The sequence below is a fragment of the Rhamphochromis sp. 'chilingali' genome, assembly GCF_963969265.1.
Source record: "Rhamphochromis sp. 'chilingali' genome assembly, chromosome: 1".
NCBI classification, from domain to species: Eukaryota; Metazoa; Chordata; class Actinopteri; order Cichliformes; family Cichlidae; genus Rhamphochromis; species Rhamphochromis sp. 'chilingali'.
Window position 1 is genome coordinate 59,872,742 of NC_137929.1, and position 24,210 is coordinate 59,896,951.

Here is a 24,210-nt window from a genome sequence, read left to right on the forward strand (position 1 = left end):
TGACAGTATAATATTTATGATTTTTTTTTCTCATTTTAAAAAATGTTTCTGAAATATAACAGTGTGATCCTAAGTGGATATCACTGTTATATCTTGGACACAAGGAAGTCAAATCAGCTCCCTCTGACCCGTATCAGTGGAGAACAAAGTTACTAGAACTCCCTGCACTAGAACATGAAGTATGATAATGAAATACTGTGCCATAAAAAAGACATAAAAACTATATCAAATATGAATGACTTTTTTATTTTTAACATCCACAGTTTAGTACAACTACAGTAAGTATATTATTACAGTTCTGTGAAAATGTTGTAAATTTTGAGCATCGGGAGCTCGTAAAACTACAAATGAAAAATTAAAGCGATCATTCTTTCTGCTTTTAATAGCTCAACCCCTCCTAATAACACACCTTTGTTTAGCTTCTCTCTGTATCATACCTTGTTACTGGCCTTCACATGGCTGATTTATTTTGTGCATTTTCCTCCTTTTTGCCTGTTGGTGTCTGTCTTTTGTTCATGTTGTCGGTTTTACATGAACAACATCATGACGGTGACTGCCCAGAATTCTCGAGCCTGTCCATTTCTGTCATCTGTCTTTCCCTGAAGGCTCAGCGTGAACACTGAGAGCTGCAGGAGAGTACTGCTTGAAAAACACATCCTGGCATTTCTGCATGCTGCCGTTCAGCATGAGATTAATGGGGATCCTGTTTCTGTTTTTGTTTATGTATCATGAAGATCACATAAACAACAATCCCAACATATACAAGAAAAACTACCAAGCAAAATATAAATTGGCGAAAGTCATTCTCCTTGCCTCCTCCCTCCTTCCCTCCGTCCTCTGTGTCTCCTCCTGGCTGACCTGCAGGTGAGAAACAGGTGTGAGTAGCTGTGGGGGTCTCCTAGTGGGTGTGTGAGTTGTTAGCGGCAGCCATTTCATGCTGCTCATGTTCCATGCTCCATGAAAGCACCTTACTTACTGTTGTGACAAGCTGGCGCTGGTGGTACCAATCCCCGCGCATGTAGGTTCGGACGAGTACAGCCGAGGAGACCTGGCTTATAAAGTGTAATGTTGCTGACGGCGAATAAAGGTCTGTTATTGGATTTAACCGACTGGTTCCGTGTTATCCGGCTAACCTCCACACCACATGCCCGCTGGACCGGCTAGCCGCTCCTTCCTCGCCAGACTGCTGTTACAAAGTGGCGCCCGAACATTGTTCTCTGGATCTTCATCGTCATCCGGACCGACAGACGGTGGGCTCGGATGTTTTTCCCGTGTTTTTCAACGATCGACACTTCGGCTGAGGTGGCGTGTTTTTTTTTTCTCTTCGTCTGGCTGTATTGGCCGGGCCGATAGGACCCCGTGAAGGAGCCGACCCCCCGGGATTTCAACGACATTTGCAGGCATGGAAGAGCGCCGACCCATCGCTTGACACGCTCGCCTGCGAGGGGGAGTACTCCGTGAGTAACTGTACGGTCCGTCGGACCGCTAACTCAGTGCTATTGGACCGTTACGACATCGGCGGTGCTAAAGCTAAGGCTAACGCTACAGTGACTTTGACTCAGTGTTCATCCAGAGGGACGTTTTGTTTTGTGTGAAGCATCAGAGTGTGCACGGACGCTCTCTGTCTGATGGATATTAACGCTTAGGTACTCTGTGGGAACGCTCTTTCACTTTGCCATAACTTTTGTGAGAGAGAGAGTGGTTTCGGCCATACTTTTGAAATGGCGTCCCACCCAGACACAGGCAGCGAGGGAGACGGCTGCGACTCAGATGCTGAAGCTCCCAGCCTGACTAAGTACATCATCCCTCGCTCTACCCCTCATGACCTCAATCTTAAGGTGGAAAGCTTGCAAGAAGAGGTGGAGAAACTGCGAGTCTGCTTGCACGATTCGCTGGAGCTACAAAAGAGCCTTCTGAAGCACTTGGATGGTGGCGCGAGAGGGGAACCGGGGGAGCAAACACCTCCTCAGAGAACCCCCAACCCAGTGGCTTTTTCCACGCCATTCACGCAGAAAGGGATTAACACAGAGCCCCCTCCGCTTCTCCAGCGTCAGTCGGCGGAACTCTGCAATACATCGAGGATGATCGCCGCAGCGCTGCACCAGGCCAAGCTGGAGCCCCCAGTGTTCGCTGGTGACGGCGGAGTGTCACCGGAGGAGTGGCTCCAATCAGTGGATAGCTACAGATCGTCGCTGCGCCTAACCGACTCGCAGGTTCTGAGTGAGCTCCCTCACTTCCTCAAGGGAGAGCCCAGTAAATGGTTTAGGGCCCTCAGCTCTCACATTACTACATGGGCACATTTTTACCAACTTTTTGAATCAGTGTTTGTGTCAGCTGATAACCAAGAGCACGTTTGGCTGGGCATCCTCGATCGCGTCCAATCACTAGAGGAGCCCCTCCCAACGTTTGTAGCTCACATGCTCGGTGAGTTTAATAAGCTAAGGTGCCCGCCGCCGGTAAGTAAGTTCATTAACGAGGTATTTGCTAGGCATGGGGCCCCTAGGTACCTTATTTCGGACAGGGGCTCACCTTTTGTCAGTGAGCTGTTTGATTCTGTTCTCTCCACTCTTGGGTCCACCCACCGCCTCACGACGGCGTATCATCCGCAAACTAATGCGACCGAAAGAGTGAACAGAACTCTCAAAACGGCCATCCGTGCATACGTGGGCGATAAGCACGCGTCGTGGGATAAGTTCATGTCCCAAATCTGTTTCGCGCTGCGCTCAGCCCCCCATGAGAGTACAGGACTCAGCCCTGCTATGATGTTGTATGGTAGGGAGCTGGAGACACCCCTTGACTTGCTTACTAAGCCGTCTGGAGAGAGCGAGGAGTCATCCATGCCCTATCCGGAGACCCTTAAAGCGTCGCTTCAGGAGGCCCACGATCGAGCCAGGGAGACACTGGCTCGCAGCCATGCTAGGCAGAAACGCTACTACGACCTGAGACGCCGGCCGATGACCTATGCAGTCGGAGACTTGGTGAAAGTCAAAGCTCATCATCGATCGGACGCTCAATCTTGCTTCACGGCCAAGCTGGCACCCTTGTTTACAGGGCCCCTCCGGGTTACTCAGAAGCTTGGGGAGGTCAACTACAGATTAGCCAAGATTGACACTGGTGAAGACGCAGGAGTCTTCCACGTCGTGAACGTTCAGCCATTTTACTCCTGGGACTCCACATCTCCTTCAGGGCACCGGACTTCGTCCCAGGAGAGCCTGGATGAGACTGAAACGGGGGAACAGCCCTCATTCCCGAGTTCAGGGGATATCGGAGCAGGCGGGCACCCCGCTGAGGGCGCCTCTGAGTCGCCACCGGCCAAGGGGGAACAATATCATTTGAGACCCCGCCGGTGCCCCAGAATCACTGAGGGTTGGACTGCTACCAGGTGGACTAACCGTCATCATACGGACAGACTCAATGTTGACTGAGGGTTGGTTTCATACATGTACATGCTGTAATTGTTCTGTTCATAAGGGGTGATTACTTGTTCTGTTCCACTGAGCCCTGGTAATCGTGGCCCGTGAGAGCCTTTGTTTGGTTTTCTGTTATACTGATTTGAGTGACCGGTTGTGTTGTATGTCTGACTGTTTCCCTTGTCTATGACCATCTCTGGAAGATGGATTGGCAGTAATACTGCATGTTCTATATTGTTTGCTTCAAGCACTAATTTTGTTTATTGACTGTACCAATGCTATAAGGTAAGGGTGTCTAACAATTCCTCCACAACCTGCTTAGTACCTAATGTAACTATGTATAGTGAAGAAGGGTAGCGGGAGGAGGGTCACCTGGGTCCGGCTGAGGACAGCCTGCGAATTGCCGGGGGGGTGATGTAACAAACCTTTTGGGTTATAGCACCACTAGGGGGGGTTGCCCAACTATTGTAGTAGCTGTGGGGGTCTCCTAGTGGGTGTGTGAGTTGTTAGCGGCAGCCATTCCATGCTGCTCATGTTCCATGCTCCAAGAAAGCACCTTACTTACTGTTGTGACAAGCTGGCGCTGGTGGTACCAATCCCCGCGCATGTAGGTTCGGACGAGTACAGCCGAGGAGACCTGGCTTATAAAGTGTAATGTTGCTGACGGCGAATAAAGGTCTGTTATTGGATTTAACCGACTGGTTCCGTGTTATCCGGCTAACCTCCACACCACATGCCCGCTGGACCGGCTAGCCGCTCCTTCCTCGCCAGACTGCTGTTACAAGGTGTCAGCTGTCAGGTAGGTGATGAGTGAAGAACAGAACAGAATCCATTTCCTCTTCAAACTGCTGTCAGACATTATCTACTGCACTCTGATCACATCACTCAGACCAGCTGCTTTCTACAAAGTCTCATCAACAACATCTTTAGAAACAAACATCAACAACCAGGAAGCAGCTTCACCTCTGATCACACACACACTCAACTCTACTCACTCACCTGGAGGATCAACAACTCTCAGGTAGATGATGCTGCTGGGTTTCCATGAGTATGTTTCTCTCATGATTATACGACACTGATATGTTCCAGCATCATTAATCGTCACATCCTTCAGAATCAAAGACACGTCTCCATCCTTCATCTGTCTGTCCTGCAGATCCACCCGGTTCTTAAAAGATGGATGCTGGTTTTCTGGAACAAAGTGACCGTCCCGGTACAAAAGGACATATTCTGATTCCAGGTCAGCTCTGCTCCACTCTACAACTATGATGTTGTTGTTTGGAGCTCGACATGGTAGAGTGACAGCCTGTCCAGTCTCAGCTGTGATGATTTTCTGGTCTGAAAGAGGAAACAACACAGAGCAGAGAGGATGAAGTCAGTTTCTGCTTATTGTACAACAGCCAATCAATGTGAGGATCAGAGAGATACCACTGAAATGCATGTTTTTTAATTGGTTTCACATTTACCTCCAATTTACTTCCTTTTACTTCCTGCTCCAAATTTCCTAAATATTTTAATAAAAGTTTTATATTTTCAAATTGCACCCAAATCCTCCCTATAGCAATTTCATTTATACAAAATGTAAAAAATATTTATGAGAAGGATCCAGTTTACTTAATGAGCAAATAATTAATAGATGGAAAATGGAACGAAAGCTCACTGGGAGCTTAAAATAAAACACTAAACATTTCTGAGCTGAGAAAAGGGGATTTTTTGTGTGTGATTTCTGACTTCAGTAATAACACTTTAAACCGCAGCTTCATGTTGGAAGCAAACACATAGTAGCTCCGCAGAGCAGCTATTATCTGCAAGTAACCAGAAGAACAAGGCAACATAGATATTAAATACCTTACAAACTACAAATATTTCAGAGGGTAGCATGCCATTGTAACTTCCACATTCATACATGTCTTCCACTAATATTCCAGCTGTAATTGAGGCCGGGAAAACTTCAAGTAAAAATATGTCACTGGAAATAATCACATCGTGGCTTTGAAGGCACTGGGATCAACACACATTCAAGCAGACACTCTACAAACAAGGTGGGTCTCACTACTAATAACAATTACTAATTAATAAGAGCTCTACAATAAAGCAAAGTACTATTACAAAGGAGTATTCGCACCACATTAAGAAAAAAAATATTTTGGGGGGAAATAAAGTCCAAAACATGAACATAGTCTCCCATAACCTGCCTTGTGTGGATAAGTTAATGAACTCCTACTTCAGAATCAGTTTTAGTAACAACTGATGCAGTTTGGTAGAATAAAGAGGATATCTGTTTTTACAAAGTCTTATACACAAGGCATTTTGTAGAGGGTATAGCTACTGTGGCAGTTTGACATGAAACAACAACTTTAATCTTCACGTTTCAACTTTTTTTCAAAACATTTTTTTTTCATGTGGGTCTAATACTCAGTCACAGCAACCATTTTTACCAGGGGTGATTCTAGTTTCAAACATTTAGGGGGGCTCGGTCCCCAGTCATTATGTCATGCACACACATGTCCAGTCTTTAAAGAAGTTAAAGAACTATTTGTAGCAAAGGAGATACGATGAGAAACATGTACAACATTCAGTCTCTTGATCACATAGAGGCAGTCCACCAAATCAATCTCTTGAAGTAGCATTATTAGCACTATTAAAATCATCCTTCTACTACACAGACCTGTACGCAAAGCAAACTTGCAATAGAATTACCTTCTATTAAGTTTTTGAATTCATTCAAACCCTCCCTTTATTATAGAGACTGAGCACAGAGCATCATGAACCCCAATTTCACGAGTGGAAAACAGATTTGTAGTGACATCGATGTAGTGGCAGCCATCCTGTCCATGTTTAGAGAGATATGAATCCTGTTAAATGCTGCTATTCATGTCAACATGCTCTGTTTAGGATGTTCACTTACATTTTCTTCAGTGTGTTACTGGAAACACACAAAGCATGAAAGACGTGAAAAACTACTTTGTGAAAAATGACTTGTTTTTCCAGCTAACTTCACCATCTGCTCCCTCATTCTTCCTGTTCTTGTACAACCTCTCTCTCCATACTCCTCACTCAACTAGAAACTAGAATATGACGAAAATATAATCTTATAATAATTATTATATGTATGTTGTAAAGCTACAGCTTTATAATTTTGGAGAATTTGACTACATATCCACTCTTATCAGTTTCTTTTTGCTCTCTCTCTCCCTCCCTCTCTGTCCTCCTCTCTCAGACTCTGTCCCACCACCCAAATGTTTACTGTCACATAAACTCCATATCAATTTTTAAATTGAATACAGACTACTGCTGAACACAGAAAGGTAATGTTTTATTTTGTTTTTTTCATTTTGACTTGCTGTTACTTGGGTCTGGAGCTGAACTATAAAAAAACAACCTAAGCCAAATTTGATAAGAGGAATAGAAATTTTTAACAAACTAAAACAATGATGCACATGAGCTCCGTGGCTGGCAACCATATACACCTGTGTAAAGATTTATATTTTGTTTACCCTTTTCCCCACTCTCCCTCACCTCGCCATACTTACCCTGTTTGGTCTCTTGACTTTCTCATCACTGATTGGTTCTTGAGTTTCTGTCATTAATTAAACTGGGCTAACACACATTATATACACATTATATAAGGACCTCGCTCCCTTTCACACACTCTTTTTTTATGCCAACATGGGACTGCAGCTGAGGTGAGTTTGATTTGTTCTTCTCACCTTAAATATTTATGTTTAAGTTAATAACTTTAAGCCCAATTTTGTTTTCCCTTTCAGTGTTTAGCAGTCAGTGTTGATTTAAGTGAAATAAATCCAGACATACGGCAACTAACTGATAGTTGTTCTCTGTGCATTCTGGTGATAACAACTCTAGGATGTTGTTATCACCACCAGTGCTGTTACACTGAGCCCGCACAGAGGCGTTGCTGCTTCAGCTTGTCATTAATAGGCTAATACGACTGCAGCAGAAAGATGCAGAATGAATTTCATGACACAGTGATGCAGATTTAAAACACTTTAACTGAAATATACTGTAGCGACTTCCACAGTCGCTAGAGGCCGGGGATGAAGCCTGCCTATTTGCCTGACGCGCTGTCAACTTACGCAATAATGCCAGAGCTGGAATTGTTTGCTTGTTTATTAAAGTGCTTTGAGAGTTTACAGAGTAATGTCATCGGCTCCTGATTCAGACTCTTACAACGTCACAGGCTCTAATATAACGAAGCGAAACATGTTGTGCAGCGGTCAACAAAAACTACGGCTACCCAGCCCTCCTCTCTGTCAAAATCAAAACCAGTGAATGACAGACTGACAACGCCCATTTATGTCACCGCTAGCACCCACGTGACTCCCATAACAACCAAACAAATAAAAACCCAGTGATCATCAAAATTCAATACATTCAATTATGGCTCCTACATATACCAAAAGTTCAAACGGTTGTGATAAACGTTGCTGTTACTTACAAAGTATCTTATTAAAAATTAAGAATTTATTTTTATTTGTTCTGTAAATAGCATCAAAAAAGTTAGCTAATGTAATTTAAATCACTCGATATTAGCTAGTTTAAATCTTTAAATCCCCTAGTCTGCTGGTATTGTTAAATAGGAGGTTCAAAGAAAAGTTAAAACGTCCTAACGCGGAAGCGCAACAATTTGTGACGCACTTGCTAAACTGCAAGACTTAATAAAATCAATACAAAAAAACGGACAAAAAAAATTAATCGTAAATTTTAGTGGCACATTTATTCGGCTAATTAACTCCTTGTGTCTCAGTGTCAAAAGAAGAAACTACACACAAACACGTTTCCAGCGTAACAAACATAACCGAGTTGAGTGGCCAAAAAACTGCCTCAGCTGTTCCCCTCTGCACACCTACAACAGAGAAGAAAGGCTTTTTGGTTTGAAATTAAAGACAAATCTCACCTGCACGGATTGAAACGAGGAGGCAGACTGACAGCACATTCCTGATGAGCGATACAGACGTTGCAGCGGACATTTCAGATGTAGGTCTGCGGGACGGGACACCGGAACTTTATGTGGATAACAAAAAATATATTGTCCCCTTGTCACAACTAAATTAATTGTAAGTTTTGAAATAGAGCAAAAAACACACTGACCACAATGGATCCGTTTCGGTTACCTGGGCTTTAAATATACGCTGATGACGAGCACAGATCTGAGATCAGTGTTATAAGCTACGAGGACGAGCCTGGGAATCAAGCAGGGTAGAATTAAAAGCTGCTTTACTTTACGAGAAGAACATCTTTGAATAAATATCCGAGAATAGAAATAACAGTTCCATTCAGTTATGTTCAAGTTATGGCCAAAATAATCACTTCTGTAGTAGCGGCCGGTAATAAACCAGTCCGCATAAAGGAACCGTGCTCTTTAATGAATTCAGCACAGACTTTACATCGTACAGGTAACAGGGAGACACAACAAGTTATCCATCTAACTATACTCTAACTCTAAAACTTTACCAACTCCGCTTTACTCTTATTTCACGACACCACCCTCTAGTGGTGCAATATGGTACGATCATTGCAGGACACAACGTCTACTCTCTCTTTATGAACAGAGTTCACCAAATAGCGTACAGAAATAAAGTAATTCACTGTTTAGCAAGTCACACATACACTTGTGAACTTAAATGCTGCAATAGTTATACCATCAGATTACTACAACTAGCAAAGCTTAATAAGCCTGAAACTATATTGCACTCCTACGTAAAATGAAAAGAAATTATTATTCCAGTTTTTCCATGACAATTTTTTCTTAGTGCATTGGTGGCAGAAAATCTGTTCTTTTTAAACCCAAGCTAGAACAAGTAATAACGTTTCTCTAATGTTCTTTTTCAAAGCAACCTTTTATGGTACAATATAGTCAGCGAGGCTTGTACCTGACGCGCGGTCTTCTGGCAGTAGGTGAACCAGTAAGAGTGTGGTGCTAGCAGTGTCAGCATTCTTTTCAGTCACTGGGCGACAGCGTGCTAGATGAGATGAGAGAGATGAGTGGCATTCCAAATCTTTCCATCACTCAGCAAGAAGGCATTCAAGCCTTTGGCTTTTTTTTCTTCTTTTTTTTTTTTTTGCCTGTCCCGTTTGGCTCTTTTGTCACTCAGAATTATTGTCTAAAGGTGAAGAAAGATGCCCAACGGATTTACTTTACCAAATTGACCATCCCAGACTTGCCGTAATGGTCTATTTGATTCACCTTTTATTGTTTATTTTATTTATTTATTTTATTTTCACTTGCTAGATACGGGACAGACTTGAATGAGGAAAAGAAAAGGGAGAAAGGAAGAGGGGGGAAAAACAGCGGAGAAGAGGGACGGGGATAAAGGGCTAAAAAACAAAAAACAACTAAATAAGCAAACAAAAAAAATCCATATATCGATCACCTGGATCACCTGTTGAGAAAGAAAAAAGAAAACAAGCAGAAGAAAACGAGAGCAATACAATAAACAACATCACAATGATATATGGGAATATGACAGTAAATACTAAATATTAAACATTATTGTGCAGCACATAAGATCGACAGCGCACAGTGTGCTTTGAGGTAGGAACCAAAAAGGGTGTAGTTTGTGTGTGTGATCACCCGTGTGTACACCTGTGAGCATGGACGCGCTTGTTTTTAAAAGGTTCCTTCATGTAATGATCTGCTAGAGGGTGTGGGGGGGGCCACAGCCCCGTCCTCCAGGGCATGAAGCAGGTATGGAGGAGATCAAGACTCCAGACATCCAGAGGCCCCCAGAACACAAGAGACCAAGGAAGAGCTCCCCCGCTGACCCCAGTAGACCTTTGGCTTTTGTTACTGTTACAGGAGGGGTAAATCTGGGATGTCCTTTGGGAACATGGTGGGGTTTCCTTATCCTCACACTCTTTCCTTTCCCCAATCTTATAAACAGTACCTTTGCATAATGACTGAAACCAGCCCACTGAAGGAACAATGGGAGGTCAGTTCCTTGATCGTTAGTTAATCAATTAACCACTGACCAAAGACCACTGATCAATGGCCATGAGCAGCATTCACAGAGAGTTGGGGAATGGCTGCAATCACAGCATTGTAAGATGGTGACAGATGTACCCTGTCAGTTCCTTAATCTTAATTATGCAAATTCTCATGACAACTTTTGGAGATTTACTTTCCTGGATGATTGAGAATGTATCAAGAAGCAAACAGCAATGTTACCATGTTAGTATTAATGTACACTAACACCAACCTTTGCACATAACAATTAACAATTAAAGCTAGAATTTAAGAGAAATCATCCTTTGTCACATATGAGGCCAACATTTAAAGTGGAGCGCTTTCTCAATATGTTCTTTAATACATAAAATTATTTTATGTATTAAATCATGTATGCTGTGTGCGCGCAGCCAGTTATAGTCATACATATTTTCAGAAGCTTGTATTTAATCTCTATAAGAAACAGTCACATTAAGCAGCATGCAAATTACACATTTATTGAGAAAATTACGTATTTTTATTGGAAGATCATGAGGGAGGAAACTATATGGTTCTCCAAAAGAGGAAAAATAAACCAAAACTCCATGTTATGGAGTTGACAAGGTGCTGACGGTGGCGACACAAATCTGACGGTGGTGACACACTAGTAGAAAACAAGATATTATTTCTTTCAAAGTGACAATTAAACCTTAACAACCTTTGTAATAATTTGTAATATCACAAGACACATCATAACAATTCTGTTTTTGCACATGTTCTACATCTTAATAGTTCACCAGTAAGTAGCTGCCTACTACTCCTTGATTCCTAAAGTTCTGTGGTTGTGTGTTTAGACCCTGCTGGACTTTCTCTCCTTTTGTCTCTGTGCTTGTTTCCAAAACCTTCTCTTCTGTCTTTTTTCTCTTCCTTTCAGATCACTGATGTTCTTTATTTTTCCCTCTTTCACTCTATTTCTCCATCTTTCCTTTATGAGAAACTCTTTCTTCAGCTCAGGCTGGCTGTTAATTTTGTCTCTTTCTTTTTTGATACTCCCTGTTCCTTCTCTTTCGTTTCTCTACTGTCAGCTTCCCCTTTGCTATTTTAGCCTGAAATGTACCATTTTGTAATTACTATAATTTTTCTGAACCTTATGCTTTTTCACAGGTTAAGGATGAATATTCACAACACAATTATGCAATAAGCAATAGAGATGCTATCCAGCCATGAAGTCTGATGTCATTAGCCATTTCCAGGTCCAAACTCCGCTGCAGATCCCAAAGTCAAAGGAACTCTGCGGCATCACTGAGAGTTACAACCTGTCTAAATTCTTTCATCTTTAATAAAATGATCAGTGTGTGGCTCTACCAGGTGTAACATCCAGGCATCCATGAAAACAGAATATATGAAATTTAACAGAGTTAAAGTTAGATTGCTTGTTTCCACCTGAACATGATACACCAGCTCTGCTACCACTTCCAACATAAATGGAGACAGAAAACTAAACAACAGTGACTATTGTCACGTTACTGAAGTTGGGCTAGCTGGTATGTAGTGATGTGCTACGTGATCGCTGGCGACACAGCTGTGTTAGCATAACATAAACACAGTGAAGCTGGAGGATGAATGCTAACACTTTTCCACTTGATAGAAGTTAACGTGAGGGTTCCCGATGGTTAGGCTGACAGTGATCACTGGCTGTTTTTAGGGGCTTGTTCAGATGTAATAGAACAAGATAAAAAGCATTAAAACATTTTAGCAGCACAACAGGCTTAATAAACACAGAGTAGTTTGGGCCCGGAAGCAGGATTTACACATCATCACTCAAAGACCAACTCTCGAGGCACAGCTAGCTCAGTTGATGTCACATGATCGAAAGGTTGCGCGTTCAAATCCAACGAGCAGAGGCTATCCTGGGTTGGTAGCTGCCCACTGCATCACTGAGTGAATGGGTTAAATGCAGAGGACTAAGCATTTTCCTACAGGATTAATAATGTATACACAAACAATGAGATTCAAGATAAGGCAAATTTGATAATATTTGACACATCTGTGAAGCAGAAATATCAGTAAAATGCACAGGAAGTAATATGTCTGAAATATTAATAAAAAATTACTTAATATAAATGGTGAACAGCAGACTTTTGTGACATTTGTCAACACCATTAGAAAAAGGGTCAACACCGTCAGACAAAAATCCTGAAGGTGTGGACATCTGATGGTGTTGACAAAATACCCGAGAAGCCATCTTGTTTTTCATCAGTTGCTTATGGCCTCAACAATCTACCTAAATTAAGCTCTTTTTACAAGAAAAAATAATAAAATCTTGGATTACATTGACTTTGGTGTTGACAAACTATGGTTGTGACACAGAGTTTTATCAGAACGGTGTGCAATAAATGAAATAAAAACAAACAAATTATCACAGCAGTGACCTCATGGCATGCGTATCAAACAGGAAGTGCATCAAACAGGAAGTGCATCAAAATCAAAATTTAATAACTTTTTATATTCCTATAAATGGCTTGAATTTCTCACTGGATCACTACATCTAAAGCATCAAGTTCCCTTTACCTCGGAAATGAGACGTTCACCAAGTTCAAGCAGAAGTAAGTGAGAAGGCCAGAAAAAATGAAACAATAAAACAGGCTTTGTTTGCTCCGTAGAACGGGAAACTCATTCGGATGTCATTAACAGTACAGCACTGTGCCTGCATTTTGTAGGCACATTATGCACACCGCGGCGACACGTTCACGGAAGGAGGCGGCGCACGGCTCAGACACAGACGCAAACAGTAGTACAAGCAAAAATAGCAGTCCCACAGGTTCACTACTGCGCATTGCACTATAGTGCAGGCTGATGGATGGAAGTTTGATTGGAGGTAGATATCAGTCACGAGAGGCTGATCTAGTGTTGTGATTCGATAGTTCAGATTTCGTACTTCCTTTTCAAAGACTGCATCTGAAAGCGCCAATCGCATAAGCGAGAGAAGTTGTTTGTTTTCACGGGAAATAACTTTCAGTACCTAATTAATTAGTCAGGCTTTATACTGAGGCTCAGTCTTCTTTTTTTTTTTTTTTTTTCATTTACATTCCTTTACAGTAAATACCAGCGCCTTTGGACAAGTGTCGGATCATCAGCACTAACAGGAAATGTCTACATCTCTCTGCTGTTTCCTGTCTGTGGGGCTCCTCGTGTTTGTCTCTGCAGGTGAGATTCAAAAATTTAGAACCAAACTATTTCCCACTAAGGGAGAGAAAAGTAAAGGAAATCACTGTGGGTTTTCTATTGATTCGTGGAGTTCACGTCCGTTATTGTAATGCAGGTGTGACCAGTAGCGGTTTTAGATACGGGCGACACGGGCGGTTGCCCGGGGCGGCATCGTGGTGGGGGGCGGCATCACAAAAAAAAAAAAAAAAAATTGCTCGTACTCATGCTGTCCCGACATCATGCCAGCGCATATTGGGGATGGCATCGGTTTTCTATCGCCAATTTGCTGGGAGTAAGGGCGCCCTCCGTTTGCGAGGTGCGCCTGCTGCTTGCGCGCAGAGAGGAGAGGGCGGGGCGGCGGGGGATTCTCTGACCGGCTGGAGCAGCATCTAATAACCAACTCGCAAAATAAAACAACAAACACGAACACCAGACATTATGATACAGACTTATAATTTGCACCGATGTTTTTCTATACACGAAAAGTGAGCGCGAGAGCCCTCGGTGCGCCTGCTCACTGCTGAAGTGAAAGTAAACTTTATTGTCATCTCCGCTGCAGTCCAGTATATAGAGAGACGAGACGACGAGGCTCCAGTTACAGCAGTGCAACTAAACGAACAATAAATATTTAAGAGTAAAAAAAATTAATATACACTTTAGGACTCGGGGTAAAGGAATCAATAACAATTTAAAATGTATATTTTATATTTTGTTGATTTAAAGTCTCACACACAACCCGTTTTTAAAGTTTAAAAAAAGAGAAAAGTGTCATGATCCTGGGTCTTTTGACCCAGCGTTTTAAGTTTGAGTTTATTTTGTTCATTAGGTTATCTAAGTTCATTTGGTTATTAGACTCCTTGTGTTTTCTTCCCCTGTATTTAAGCTTCCCCTCACCCTTCCTGTTTCATGCTGCGTGTCTTATGTTATCAAGTTTGTATTATCATGTCTGTCTCATGTTTCCTGTTTTATTTTGAAGGAGTCGTGTGTTCTTTGTTCATTGTATTTAGTTTCACTTCGCTTGTCCTGTCATTAGGCTCATGTCAGTCAGCTGTTCCTCCATGTGTTCCCACTTCCCCTAATCACCTCCTGTGTATTTAAGTCCTCTGTTTTCAGTGTGTGATTGTCAGGTTGTCTGTTGTCCACGCCGTGTTTCCCATGCCATGCCATGCCATGCCATGCCATGCCATGCCATGCCATGCCATGCCATGCCATGCCATGCCATGCCATGCCATGCCATGCCATGCCATGCCATGCCATGCCATGCCATGCCATGCCATGCTTCCAAGTTTCTTGTCTAGGCTTTTCTTGTTGTTTGTTTAGATTCCCCAGTTTAGGTTTGTGTTAATTTTGCTTCAGTTTGCCTTGCCCTTTGTTTGTACCTTTTCTACCAGCCATATTAAACGGCTCGCCTTTTGTTAACATTTCAAGTTCTGTTCCTTGGAGTCTGCGTTTTGGGTCTTCTTGTCAACCCCTACAGTCTGCCCTCGCCAGACTGTGACAAAAAGAGGAGGAGGAGTGTAGCGACTTCCACAATCGCTAGAGGGCGGGGACTGAGCCTGCCTATTTGCCTGACGCGCTGTCAACTTAACGCAATAATGCGAGAGGTGGAATTGCTTGCTTGTTTATTAAAGTGCTTGAAAAGTTTACAGAGCAACGTGATCGGCTCACGATTCAAACTCTTAAAACATCACAGGCTCTAATGCAACAAGGGGAAACTCGTTGTGCAGCGGTCAACAAAAACTACGGCTACCCAGCCCTCCTCTCTGTCAAAATCAAACCAGTGAAAGCAGTGTTGCCAACTCCTCAGTAAGGAAAATCGCTATTGGTTGTCCTAAAAGTCGCTAGAAGTCGCTAAATGATGTCATCGCCTAATTTGCATGATTGGTCATGCTAATCTAATTGTAACCTATGTTGTTGGAGAGAGAAATAACATTGTGGAAGAGACATAAAGTGAGTAAAAAACGTCCTAAATGTATTTAGAGTTTATTTAGAACTACAAATTAAATTTCTTTTTGCAATTATTGTTTTTTTTAATGTCACAATTTCAACCCTGCTCCTTTTACCCGGGCTTGGACTGGCAAAAGTGACCCGAAATAGGCGCTCTGGTGGAGTTACTTTGTGTGTGTGTTTATAAGTAGTTTTAAACCTTGTGATCCACAAAACAGCATAACAGTAAAAGAAAAACTGACTGCGTTACAGCACCCGCTGCTTGTTGAGAGTAAAAGCCATACGCACTTTCACGTCTTTTTTTAGCAACTTTTTTTCTAAAAAAAGTCGCTAAGGGGTCTGAAAACTCGCTAAATATAGCGACAAAGTGGCTAAGTTGGCAACACTGAGTGAAAGACAGACTGACACCGCCCTCTTAATGTCACCGCTACCACCCACGTGACTCCCGTTACACATCACCATAGCAACCAAACAAATGAAAACCCAGTGATCATTAAAATTCAATACATTTAATTATGGCTCCCAGAGGGAGTGTTCGCCCAGGGCGCCAAATAGGCTAGGACCGCCACTGGGTGGGACAGAAATAAATAAGTGTGTTGTGCAGGGCTGCCTGCTGCACTGCAACATGTGACATTTATGCTGCACTTTATCTCAGTTTAATGTTGATAACATGTCGTTAATTTGACTGTTGATTTTGATTATTATTTTTTTTTTTTTTGACACTTCTTCCATGTTAAAAGCCCCGCGAGCGCACAGGCACAGCAAGTGTAGGGGAGGGGCTAGTGGCGTTGCCAGTAATAAAAATGAACGAACGGGCAGGTTTCCTTGTACGGCCATTGGTCAACGGCTGTACCTGCAGGGGCGGTCCTAGCCATCTCTCTCTCTCTCTCTCTCTCTCTCTCTCTCACATACATATGTGTGTGTGTATATATATATATATATATATATATATATATATATATATATATATATATATATATATATATATATATATATGGCTGGTGAACCCTGACTATGACATAATCAGGGTTGACAGGTTATGTTTAGGATAAAACATAACCTGTCAAAGTTCTAAACTATATATGTGTATATGTAGGCTACATGTATGCATACATCCACGCACACACTATGATAGTAAACAGTAGACCGACAGTAGACACTGATGTCAGTTATTCAATCTTTTGCACAATATTAATTGGAAGAGATATATTGTTACGAGATATCTAGATAGACATAGATATATATGTGGTACAGTTTGCCTGTGGGCCACTCATGCTTGTCCTGTTGTTGGTCTTCACTGAGCTGCAGATAAAGGTAAACTTATAACATACAAATAGCTGAAGTGAAACCGGTGTTTAAAACAATGAAATGTTTCTCTGTGAAATCTGCTGTTTCACCTTTGGACCCATTTGTCAAACAATCTGCATTCATCCACTGCACAGTGTCATCCACGTCAATCATTGTGCACTTGGGATTTGGTAGCATTGTATAGGAACATATTTGCAGAGACTGGGAACACTTTTCTGTAGGCTCATCGAAGGCAAATTCCAAACAGTAACAAACATGGTTAAATTAAGCAGAAAGAGGTCAGGCGTCTCACTGATGTCATTTGCCAAAGCTGCAGTTGAAAGTTAATTAGACTTTGGGTCTCCTGCAGTCAGAAAGCTTTGCTGTGAAGGGGTCTTTGAAAAAATGACGTGCATAGTTTAGTGGCTTTGAAACTGATTATGCAGAACTGAGTCAGGGTCACTTCCTTTCCTGTGTGGAGATTTGTAGATGTAGACAAACACAAGAACACACTGTATGATGCTGCACAAGAAATCAGAAAAGTCTGCTATCAAAGCTTAGAGATCTACTATTTTTGTTGTTTGTTTGTTTTGACAGCATTTTGTGTATTTTGGGATTTTTTTTCATGCTAAATATTAAAGTCAGAGCGCTAAGAGAAAGGAATGTTAAAATAGTTTGTAATTTTTCTATAAAACATTATATTGACAGAGTGAGTAAATCAGAAATACACTAAGAGGCTTCATAAAAGATTTGGTTCCTGAATTTTTCATTCTCTGACTGTTGTATTTATTTTGTTTCACAAATTACACTGTGAGCAGGTGTTTATGTTTGTACATAAACACCTGTACATAAACCAGCGCACAGTGAACATTTGTACTTTGACCTATAACCTCTCTGCTTTGTATTGTTTCCTCTGACAGACCAGAAAACCATCACAGCTGAGTCTGGACAGAATGTCACTCTGCCATGTCGAGCTCGAAACAACAGCAAGATCCTAACTGTAGAGTGGCACCGACCTGACCTGCAGCCAAAATATGTTCTTTTATTTCGGGATGGAAACATTGACCCAGACAACCAGCATCAATCTTTTAAGAACCGGGTGGATCTGCAGGACAGAAAGATGAAGGATGGAAACGTGTCTTTGATTCTGAAGAATGTGACGATTAATGACACTGGAACATACGAGTGTCAAGTCTTCCTGGAAGAAACACGCTCCTTGCAGTCCATCACAAACATCACCCTGAGAGTTGTTGATCCTCCAGGTGAGTGAGTAGAGTTGAGTGTGTGTGTGATCAGAGGTGAAGCTGCTTCCTGGTTGTTGATGTTTGTTTCTAAAGATGTTGTTGATGAGACTTTGTAGAAAGCAGCTGGTCTGAGTGATGTGATCAGAGTGCAGTAGATAATGTCTGACAGCAGTTTGAAGAGGAAATGGATTCTGTTCTGTTCTTCACTCATCACCTACCTCAGTGTTTCCCAACCACTGTGCTGCGGCACACAGGTTTGTCGTGGAAGATGATCTGGTTCCACCTGGTTGGTACTCTAAGAAAATGGCGTGACTGGAAGAACAATTACATTCTCTTCCACTAGAGGGCAATGCAACCTGCTCTGATTAAATGTGTTGCCAACTGCCAGTAAAACAGAAGACAGAGGAAATTACATAATTGTCATGCTGTGAGTGTGACAATGCAGCGCATAAAAGTAATAAATATTTGAAAAGAAACATGTGTCAATCTTACCTGGATCCTGGAGAAAATCCCAACACAGATGAAGGCCCTACCATGAGTTGTGGTCAGCAGAAAGCAATTTAAACAAAAGGTATCCTGGGGACAAATCAAGCCACTTCTGCTATGCCTGGTGTGCAGGGAAAGAATTATCTATCTATCTAACATCTCACACCTGTTTCTCACCTGCAGGTCAGCGAGGAGGATCTGTTGGACTGAAAGGCAGTGTGCTAGTTTTAGGTCTGCTTTTTGTTGTTGCTTTTGCTTTTGCATTTTAGAGAATAACAGCGACAGGATCCGTACCAGCCTCCTGCTGAACCACAACAGCTTTGAAACCTCTCAGAACTTTTTCCATCTGAACTCTGACCCATGAATTGATGATGAACATCGAACACGTCCAGAGTTGCTTTGATGTCAAATTTCTCTGACTATCATCAAACCTGTTCAGACTGTGTCAGTCGCTGTGCTGTCTATCAGAGACTCTGTGAACTACAGTGTTTGTTCATCTTCAGTTTCCATAGGATTTGTTTACAATAAGAAGGAACTTTGTAAATCAATCAATGAATTCACTGTATGATACAAAATCATTATCCTAATAGTATAGTAGCTTGTAGGTTTTCCGTTCCTCTCAGCCTCCAATTTGTTGTTCTTTATACAACCTGAATTCCAGAAAAGTTGTGACGTTTCATAAATTTGAACAACACGAAAGCTAAGACTTTCACTTGATATGAGCCAATAACTTATTCACAACAGAACGTAATTAACATAAATGTTTAAACTGAGAAATTTTACAACTATGAATGCTAAAAGTGCTATAAAGGTTTTAGAGCAACAGAACGTAATTAACATAAGAAATGTTCGCCTTGTAATCGGAAGGTTGCCGGTTCGAGCCCAGGCTTGGACAGTCTCGGTCGTTGTGTCCTTGGGCAAGACACTTCACCCGTTGCCTACTGGCGGTGGTCAGAGGGCCCGGTGGCGCCAGTGTCCGGCAGCCTCGCCTCTGTCAGTGCGCCCCAGGGTGGCTGTGGCTACAATGTAGCTTGCCATCACCAGTGTGTGAATGGGTGGATGACTGGATATGTAAAGCGCTTTGGGGTCCTTAGGGACTAGTAAAGCGCTATATAAATACAGGCCATTTACCATTTACCATCTGCTACCCTTCAGATGATGTCTAGTTCAGGGAAGGCCGTTTGTATTTGCCAATCTTTCACCTATAGAGAACATTACAGATGCATAATTAATTAAATGCACAAACTCTTCGGCAGATGAAAACCTATATCAGGCAAGAATTGGACTGAATTTTCCAAACCAAAACTCCAGAAAGTCATAACTTCAATGCTCAGACATCTTCACACTGGTTTGGAAAGAAGAGGAGATGCTACACAAACAGGCCCCTGTTTCAACTACTCTGAGACCTGGAGCAAGCATCTGATTTGAAATGAGCTCATTTAGTGCCTGAAAGTATAAAATCTCAGTTTAAACATTCATGTTATCAAAGTCAGCTTTAATGGCAAAAACCATATGCTCAGAGCATACACAAGAATTTCAAATTGCAATGCTCCCATAGTCCTCAGCCCTCGAGATAAAAAGATAGAAATACAACAATGTTATGTACAACACAATGCAATATAATACAAAACAATCTTACATAAACAAAAGTGTCCAACACAATCAGAGTGTTATTCATGTTCTGTTGTGAATGAAATATTGGCTCATGCTTTTTGAAAGTCTTAGTTTTCATTTTGTTCAAATTAAATTACTTAATTAATTATTAAATTACTTCTCTGGAATTCGAGTTGTATTTTTGCTTTTTACATTCAAATATGAATAAACTTTTTTTATCTGTAATTGTATGTTTTTATAAGAAGTCATATTTTGCTAATAAAGAACTGTTAAAGCTTTCTTCTTTTTTTTTCTCCGTTTCTGGTGATTAGGGCAGGGTTGGTATCTATTTAGAGTGTTGTTTTAGCTCAGAGGTCGGTAACCTGCCCTCTTCTAGCTGTGGCTGCCGGAATCTTTCAGGGTAAAAAAAAAAATATAACTAAGACAATTTTAAACAAACTATTTTTATATTTATTTATTCTATACACAGTTTTATTAAATGTATTAATAAAACAAAAATTGCAAATATCCACCCCGTCTACCACACCTCTCGCTCTCCCGTGTTTTCCCTGCCAGTGGCTAATAATGAGAGAGCTCCAGCAAGCTAACCGTGGATTAATCCGAAGAACAAAACTCTTGGGGGAAACTGGTGTGTAATTCTCTGTTTGGACTGATTCATTTGCTTTCACCACTTATTACGCTGACTTGCCCGATGTTTAATAACATTTTTTTAATTGCAGTGTCACAAGACGTTTCCAAGTTTGCTGAAAAGCACCAAGAGACAAACAAAAAAAGAGGGACTGGAACTGCTAAGCAGACCAAATGCTTTTTTTAGACCTTGTTCAATAAAAATGCTGCTAGTTTTCTGGTAGCTCATGAGATAGTAAGACACAAAATCCATTCACCGATGGAGAATACATAAAAACATAAACAATTCATAAAATTATCAGTGCACCTACTCTCACATCAAATCTTTTGCTGCAAGACAAAGTCTGGTGGCTGTCAAAGGGAGAGGGGCTAAAACAATTTGCTGCGAGTGTGAAACGTGAAAACTTCACCTATCCCAACTGGAAACCGCAGAGTGGCTTGAAAAGCTGCACTTCGTGGTAGATATAAGATGACCATCGCATCACCATAACAAGCAGAATGAACAAAAGGAAAAAACGGTCCTCAGGATGTTTTGGTGTTCAAGCACAAAATCACTTTTGAGACTACAGAAAGATACATTCTCTCTTTTCCCCTTCCCGAGAGAGCTCAGAGCAAGCAATCACGTAAAATGTGAGCATTTGCAATATGCAATCATAGTAATGTAAACTGCACTTGGGAAAAGATTCAGTGAAATCAGAAAGGTGAAAGAAAAAGAAACATTATCCTTTCCTGGTGATGGACCCATCACAGTGAACATATCCGTATTTACAGGAGCAAAACTGGGTGATCTTGAAATTGAACCTGCCGACATAGAAAGAAAGTGTACTTTATTGGTCCCCGTGGGGAAAATCCCTCTCTGCATTTAACCCATTCACTCAGTGAAGCAGTGGGCAGCCACTGGGCGCCCGGGGAGCAGTGTGTAGGGACGGTACCTTGCTCAGGGGTACCTCAGGGTAGTTGTTCAGGGGAATCGAACCGACCTTCCGATCATGGGGCCACCACTCTACCTACTGAGCTATCCCTGCCCTAGCTGATAAAGACATATTCAAGTTTTGTTTTTTTTAAATGACAGATGAGCTGGAAGATCTGGCCCATCAGAGGCTGCTGTGTTTTATTTATTGGAAAACTGAGATGACGTGAGATAGATTGTATTTGATTAATTTTCCACGAGATGTGAACTCAAACCTGAAAATTGGTTGTTGTTGTTTTTTTAAGTAAAACTGTGTTTTTTCTCCTCTTTAAAGTGTTTGTTATACAGTTCCTAAAAAGTATAAAAGCTCTTATTATTATTATTCATGTATTAAGTATATTATAACACCTCACAGAAATACAAACTTGGACCACTGTGAGCGACATCAGACGTGTGCACTGTGGTCACGCCGCACTGAATCCATCCAAGTTACATGTTTTATTAAAATGACAACATTTACATGTATGTTAGAATACTTTTAATTAACTGCTTTAGCCCACTTACAATAAAAATGTAAAAAAAAATCTGACATCTGAAATGACCTGTGTAGTATGTTAACACTATTGGAAGTAAAAATAACTTGACTCCAATTTTGAAAACAACTTTTTTTTTATATAAAGCTCTGACTTGTATTACGATTCTGTGGTCTGGGAGAGAGTCCTGTAACACTGTCTGCAAAATACAGCATATAATGACCAATGTTGGGCAATTAATTATATAGTTACTTCTTCAAAAAATAACTCAGTTTGACAAACAACAAAGTTTTTTGCAGCTATTTTTTTTTAAATGCAGCCAAGGTGTTTTTAAATAAACATTTCAAACTATTTACAGAACAATCAGCTGTTCTGCATCAAATCTGATGCCACACAAATTATTTGTGCCACTCCAAAAAATAATTTCTGTCCATTATGAGATAAAGGAGAACAACAGCCTGATACCTGCAGGCATGACAGCAGGAGATGTGTCACTCCTGTAACACCTGTAACATTCAGCAGTCGCCTCATGTTCTGACACACACAACAAAACTATTGACTACACTACACGTCGCAAATCTCTCACATCTCAAAACACCGCCGTCACTTCCCCCCGTTTCTTTACAACTTGCCATATCCTTTTTTGATTGGTCGACATGGCACTTTTTTCGACCAATAGGAAAGGGTGGGGGTGTTTTTGGTTTTGTTTTTGCTCACAGGCAGAGAGCGCTTTCGAGTCTTTTTTCTTATAGAACGTTTCTTCCCGCAGTAAATATAAACAACGACAGTATTCAGGAAGAAAACCAAACATCACAGATATTTCTATCATAACTCTGGTTTTACGTGGCCTATCAACACAATTTAAAAACTGGTATAAAGTCCACACTTTTTCCGTCATTTGTTCCGTCTGTCCTGCTCACATCTCCAATGGTTGTAAACGTTGGCTTCGCTCCACATCAGCAACGCTGCTTTGCTAGCTAAAACACTGGTGTCGGCACATAACGACGCTGCCATAGCCTGTCAACGACGTCGATTAGCTGCGTATATACGAATGTGAATCGCATTATTGGCTGGACTATGGGATAAAGTGGCATCGTTCTAATCCTATACGGGAGCAGCCAGTCACTTACTGACTAACACTGCAAAACAGAATTGTTAAAGTTTTAATTTTAATTTCAATTCAGGTTAGATTTTTTTTGTGCGCAACGCAATTTTCTGTGCGCAGAGACCGTGCAAGCAGTGCGCAATTGCGCACGTGCGCAGCTTAGAGGGAACATTGCTCTAGTGTCCGTATATAAACATGTGTGAGGATGTGTTAATGTAAAATGTGAATCATAGTGTTCCAGTCTTAAGACTTGACGAATGAAAAACAAGATACTGCAGAGTATTTTTTTTTTTATACTTAGTAAAACTTCAGGTCCCCACCACTATATTTAAACCAATAGAAAGCTGGTGCTCAGAGGAAGAGGGCGGGCTTTACTTGGTGTCAGTGACAGAAATGAAAAAAAAGCTCAAATGAGTGAGAAGGACGATGAAGGAAACATCTGTGCTGTGTCTGCTCTGTAAGTAGAATCTCTGTGTTTGTTTGAATTCTTGTACTTTGACTGTCTGCTCTCCTGATAACTGATGATGGAGGAGAAGACATGAAAAACAAATCAGGCTGAATTCAAGTTCAAAACACCACGAGGACCAACTGCAGGTCTGAACTGACTCTTTATCTTTGCTCAGGAGTCGAGGAAACACAGCAGGCAGTGAAAAGATCAAATCATTCACTCGTTATATCAACACAGCTGCACAGTGGACACATGACTTTACTGGGTTTTTTAAATACAGTGGATACTTTGATTACACTCTGAGTTTACACAGTGTACATAAAAATATGATCACTGTAAGAGCTGCTTTCTAGATGAAAACTTCAGACTGGTGGAGAATCAAGAGTTTTGTTTAATTTTATTTCAGTAATAACCTTAAAGAAGTTCCTTCAGAAAATGTTTGAGGTTAA

At 41.4% G+C, this 24,210-nt stretch overlaps 2 protein-coding genes across 2 annotated transcripts; one reads left to right on the forward strand and one right to left on the reverse strand.

Annotated features, from left to right (window-relative positions):
- Positions 1–307: 307 nt before the first annotated feature.
- On the reverse strand, positions 308–9,345 carry LOC308411099 (myelin-oligodendrocyte glycoprotein-like). Its single transcript, XM_080904844.1, has 4 exons — positions 9,302–9,345; positions 8,326–8,432; positions 4,410–4,748; positions 308–858 (listed from the first exon to the last, which is right to left on the reverse strand). The coding sequence occupies exons 2-4, from the start codon at positions 8,396–8,398 to the stop codon at positions 692–694; spliced, it is 579 nt and encodes a 192-aa protein (XP_080760970.1). The 5' UTR covers positions 8,399–8,432; positions 9,302–9,345; the 3' UTR covers positions 308–691.
- Positions 9,346–13,136: 3,791 nt separating this feature from the next.
- On the forward strand, positions 13,137–20,370 carry LOC308411419 (ICOS ligand-like). The gene is made up of 4 exons (XM_080905293.1): positions 13,137–13,231; positions 13,453–13,560; positions 17,715–18,056; positions 18,708–20,370. Exons 2-4 carry the CDS (start codon positions 13,503–13,505, stop codon positions 18,791–18,793), a joined length of 486 nt encoding a protein of 161 aa, XP_080761419.1. The 5' UTR covers positions 13,137–13,231; positions 13,453–13,502; the 3' UTR covers positions 18,794–20,370.
- Positions 20,371–24,210: the final 3,840 nt, after the last annotated feature.